This window comes from Micromys minutus, assembly GCF_963924665.1.
Source record: "Micromys minutus genome assembly, chromosome: 22".
Taxonomy (NCBI): domain Eukaryota; kingdom Metazoa; phylum Chordata; class Mammalia; order Rodentia; family Muridae; genus Micromys; species Micromys minutus.
The window spans coordinates 9339379-9345282 of NC_137957.1; the positions used below are offsets into that span (position 1 = coordinate 9339379).

Here is a 5904-nt window from a genome sequence, read left to right on the forward strand (position 1 = left end):
GCAATATGGTTGTTAATTACCCATGTAGTAAGACAAAGGATTATCCTTAATTATCCCTTAGAAATAGAATAGTATAAATAGCAATATATAGCAAAAGAAATTGTTTACATAAATCAATTGCTATGCATTTAAAAGGACTATTCATCCACACTCCTGAATAGGATCATGTCTGAATGATCTGCAAGAAGCCACACTGCTGAGGATGTCAGGGTGGGAACTTGACCTCCAAAGAGTGAACCATAATGGCATAAACTTATTTCTCTGTCTTATTGCATGGCATCGAACACAACATCTGTGAGAGTGTAGAATTAGTCTGTGAATAGTTCATTTTACTGACATAGCAGAGCACCCACATTTTTAAATCTCTCATTCTAATCTATTTATTTGCACATCAGTATATATGAAAAGGAAGGAATCAATCTGTCCATGGGATTATATGATTCTAATTAAGAATTCTTAATTTGCTTCTCGCCTATCCCGTGATGTCTCATTCGTACCCCAATAGAACCTTACTTCTGAGCCTTAAAACAAAGGACTCTGAAAGTCTTACTATGTTTAGTTATAAAAACCAATTTAGATGGCGTAAAGTTGCATTTTTTGGGGGGGGGGGGTAAGGTTGCATTTCTCTTTATAATCCTCAAAGATCACAGTTTCCTGCTACATGTCTGACTGTCTTAGACCCTATAGTGGACATTTTGAGGAATTTCTCCGGTGAGTGACATAACATGTCATTGTTTTCTTTTTCTCTTTGCCTTGCTTCCCCTTTTCTGTTTTAGGTTTAGGATTAGCGCTCAACCTGCAGCCAGCCTTAACAATAATTGGAAAATACTTCTACAGAAGACGACCCCTTGCAAATGGCTGCGCAATGGCTGGAAGTCCTGTTTTCTTAAGCACACTGGCTCCGTTCAACCAGTACCTATTTAACAGCTATGGCTGGAAGGGGAGTTTTTTGATTTTGGGGGCTGTATTTTTACACTCCTGTGTGGCCGGGTGCCTCATGAGACCTGTCGGGCCAAGTCCACATTCTAAACCGTCTAAAAGTAAGGTGGTCTCAAGAGATGATTCAAGTATGAAGAAAGTCAGTAAAGTATCAACAGCACAAAAGATTAATCGCTTTTTAGATTTCAGCCTTTTTATGCATAGAGGATTTTTGATCTACCTATCTGGAAATGTCGTGTTGTTTTTTGGGATTTTTGCCCCTATTATATTCCTGGCTCCATACGCAAAACACAAAGGAGTGGATGACTATAACGCAGCTTTCTTACTGTCTGTGATGGCTTTTATCGATATGTTTGCTCGGCCTTCTGTGGGATTAATAGCCAACACTAAACTAATCCGTCCGCGAATCCAGTATTTCTTCAGCTTGGCAATCGTGTTCACCGGCATCTGCCATCTCTTCTGCCCCTGGCGCATTCCTACACAGCTTTGGTTGTCTACGTTGTATTCTTTGGATTGGGATTTGGAAGCATTAGCAGTCTCCTCTTCGAATGCCTTATGGACGTTGTCGGACCTGCCAGGTTCTCTAGCGCTGTGGGGCTCGTCACTGTGGTGGAGTGTTGCCCGGTTCTCTTCGGCCCTCCCTTGGCTGGTAAGACTACTTCTCATCAAGGACAGCAGAAGAGCTACATGAGCGTCTATGAACAAGTGCCTTCTCTGTGGTGATGGGTGTGCTTTATTAGATGATCAATGTGTGGATAATGTTAGTCACCTGGAAGACTGGAGAGGTTTCACACGTGAAAACCCCATAGTTGGCCGGTTCGACCCAAATTTTAAGATCTTGGGCTTGGAAAGTTGTGAGCTTAAGTTAATATCATTGATACAATATGCAGGGGTGAAGGAGAGCCCATCAGAGCTCATGTTTTTGAGTAAGTAGTTTCCACGCCATATTTATGAGTGGCAGTGTTGAGATGCAGACTTTGAGGATCTGCAATGGTCTCAGAGATGGCAATGACAACAGCTAGTCTAAACTTCCTACCGAGAGAACCAAGTGATGCAGGGACCGCCACAACAGTACATGGGAGAAAATGGCCTGATAGTGTTAAAATAGTTCTTTAAAAAGAAATATGCAAGAGGGTTAAGAGGGGAAGGGCAAAAAGGAAGAAGATGAAAATAAAACCAGTGGGAGAAAAAAAATGGTTAAAATAGATATTATAGAACCATCGGGCTTTGGTGGCCTTCCCATGTATTGTTTCATGGCTACCTTTTGAAATATATTGACTCCTGGGAGGCAACTGTGGTAGATAGCTCTCCATTTAAGTTTACAATATAATGGTAAATAGAAAATGCTCTTCCTGCTGGGATTAAGTGAAAACCCTCTTTAGTGTTAGATTTTGAATGTCTTTGGGTGGCGGTCATGGCTGTGGCGTTACTGGTTAATTGCGGTGGAATCAATGCCAGCCTTAGATCATGGATACTGAGCTCAGTTTTGTCTTTTAGGTTCTTGGTCCGCTCCCTCTTTCTGAGCCCTGCTAATGTAAACTTTCCACCACGTATGTGTGACGCTTACCCAAACAAGCTCACCAAACCCTGACTGGCGCGTTACAGTGGTTCCCAATTAAACCAGAGAAATTTTCTCAAGTGGGAATGTGTCACAGAGCTCAGTCCAGTACAGCCTATGTCACCACGGAAGGAAATCTGAGTGAGCAGATGCACTTGAAAGTCTACACCGCAATTACTCGGCATATAAGTTATAAGTAATAACGACACTGGCCATTAAAGTTTGTCCATCCATACGAGTTATTAGGAATTTAATGCTTGTACACAGAGACAGAAAACCTAAGCATAAGCTGAAAACCAAAAAGTGTTCAGAGTCGGCTGACCCTCAGCCTCAGTGGCACCAGGCAAGTTTCAGTCAAATGGAAAAGATAGATTCTTACAGGCTAGTTTGTGATTGAACAGAACCAAGGAGGTTTTAACCTCAGAAGTGGCACAGCACCCATGGGCACCCTTGGCACCTATGGCACCTATGGCACCCATGGCACCCATGGCACCTATGGCACCCATGGGCACCTATGGCACATATGGCACCCATGGGCACCTATGGCACATATGGCACCCATGGCACCTATGGCACCCATGGGCACCTATGGCACCCATGGGCACCTATGGAACCTATGGCACCCATGGCACCCACGGGCACCTATGGCACCCACGGGCACCTATGGCACCTATGGCACCCATGGGCACCTATGGCACCCATGGCACCTATGGCACCCATGGGCACCTATGGCACCTATGGCACCTATGGGCACCTATGGCACCCATGGGCACCTATGGCACACATGGCACCCATGGCACCTATGGCACCTATGGGCACCTATGGCACCCATGGGCACCTATGGCACCCATGGCACCTATGGCACCCATGGGCACCTATGGCACCTATGGCACCTATGGGCAAGCCTGTGAAGAGGTCCTGCAGCATGGTTAGAGCAGGAGCTATGTTTGGCATCATCTAAAATTCCACAGTCTAGAGGTCAGAGAGATGGCCCAGCAGTTAGGAGTACATGCTGCTGTTCCAGAGGACAAGAATTCGGTTCCTGGTACGGCCACTAGGGAGATCACGAAGGCTTGTAACTCCAGCTTTAGGGGCTCCATTGCCCACTTCGGGTCTGAAAGGACACACGCAAAGACATGTGCATAAACAGACACACGTGAGCTAAAATAGATCTTCTTGGAAAAAAAAAAGAAAGAAAGGAAAGCAGCCAGGCCTTATTTTGGTAACTATAACAATGAAAATTAATAAAATAAGAACAAGGCCACCCATTGTTCACAGAGCATGGGCTATTTTATCATGTTCAGAGCGCTTCCTACTCAAGAGAGAGCATAGCACAGATAAAAAAACTCAGCCCGTGACAAGTGTTGGCAGGACTGGGGACAGAGGAGACAGTGGGGCTGCAACTGGCACGGATTAACACAAACAAAACCATAAAGTATGGGAAGAGAGGGGGAAAGCAGTGAGCAGAGGAGAGGCAGTGAGGCCACAGGGCTTACTGCAGGTCAGACAGGCAGCTCCAGGAGTGCAGCCTTAACTGTTCGGATGCTTAGGCACCATTGTACCTGGTCTGGTAAAAACACAGAAAATCATTCTAAAGAGACACATATGTCTCTTGATCAGACTATCGGACAGTTGAAGTGCTGGGCCTCAAAGAAATGGGAAGAACCCCAGGTGTTTTCTGCTGGGAGGAGAAAGAGGAGCCAGTCAGAGTGGACCTTCCCCACAGTTCTAACAATTTGTCAGACCACCTCCCAGGATAAAACTGAAACCCACATAGGAAGGGACCATGGTTGGTCATCGTACCTTGACCCGAGTCTGATGAGAAGTTCATAGCCTTGCCATTCTGTGTAAATTTTAATCATTATTTAGGACCCAAAAATGGACTTGGAGGGTTTTGTGGAATTCTTTGTCCCTCTTCCTATGGTGACCACACTGAATAAGCCTTTTTCTGCTTTTAAACAAATAACAAACCCACAAACATGGAAAGTGATATAAATCTCAAAATATCTGATAGAAATTAAGAGTTAAATACCTGTGAATCCACATGCCTGCAATCTAAAAAAAATTGCCTTTATATTCCTATGCATTCAATACACAAACACATGTTCCCCTAATGTATCTTGATTATTGTATATACCTTGATTTTATTTTGTTGGCAAAAATACATGTATGTTGTTTCAAGTCAATCCTTTAAATATCTGAGCATATATAGAAACATCATCTAGGATATTTTCTATATTGAAGTGTAATTTGACAGTTAATTTAAATAAGAGGATTACAGTTTGAGGAAGTTCCTTCCAGAAACTGTAGCCCTATCATGTCTTCTTAAAGTATGTTCTCTGTCTCACAGGAAAACTGCTCGATATAACTGGAGAATACAAGTACCTGTACTTAGCCAGTGGGGCGGTCGTGTTAACATCCGGCATTATGCTACTGATTGGCAATGCTATAAACTATAGACTTCTTGAAAAAGAAAAGAAGAGAGAGAAATCAAGGAAGAAGAAATCAAATATGCATCCTTCCAAAGAAATGGAGGCTTTGAACAGATCTAAGCATGATGAGGTTACTGTCAAAGTTTCAAATACACACAACCCTCCCTCAGGCAGGAACAAAGAAAGTAGTATTTAACAAGTCTCATCTCCGAATCAGTGTTCATGAACTTAATTATGAGTTTCTCTGTGTTTTTTTCTTTTTCCTCCAAAGAATTGCAAAGGATTTTAGCTGCAACAAAAAAGATGGCAAACTAACAAAACTGGTATCTTCCTCGAGGACATATTTTAAATGGACGCTTTAACATTTGTTGGGATGGTTAAACTTTTGAGATTGGGAAATGTAGAAAATCCATGCAGTTGCTTATCTGCACACCTGAGTTGTGATGAAAATGATGAATTTTTAAAACTCTTAGGTTGACTTTTAATTTTAGCTGCAAAATGAGATGTGCATCCCAGATGCCGGCTTTCCTAAGCACAATTCAATATTAATTCCACATAAGGACTCTCTTCAACGTTCATTTTTCATCTGATATTAAGTCATAAAGTGAATTGAGGACAATCATTTTTCTTTTCAACACACAAAGAATTACACATGTATCCACACAGACACTGAGTATCGGGAGATCATAAAGAAATAAATGAATTTGAAAAAATTATTATCATAGTCATTTTTAAGCCAAAGGAAAAACTCCTCTGGGAAGCGGGAATGTATTAGGTTTGTGTGCAGTTTTACTGTGTGGATTAAAAGTAACAGTCTATGTTGAAAATCAAAGTGTTATTAACTCAAAACAAGCTCATGGGAAAAACACATGCAAGGTTAAGTTTGGCTAAAAACCAAACAGAACTAGTTTCTCACCATCAATCTGCCACATTTGTGCCTGTTTAATCTACACACCTGCCTGCACAGTTTCTTTG

At 42.3% G+C, this 5904-nt stretch overlaps 1 protein-coding gene across 1 annotated transcript in view; it reads left to right on the forward strand.

Moving 5' to 3' along the window:
* Positions 1-5125, forward strand: part of SLC16A7 (solute carrier family 16 member 7) — a gene marked incomplete at both ends in the record, with an annotated part of 54800 nt that extends 49675 nt beyond the window's left edge. The window contains 3 exon segments of the mRNA XM_080935643.1: positions 777-1403; positions 1406-1588; positions 4848-5125. Of these exon segments, the coding sequence (XP_080791769.1) occupies positions 777-1403; positions 1406-1588; positions 4848-5125 (1088 nt within the window).
* Between the last annotated feature and the right edge of the window lie 779 nt (positions 5126-5904).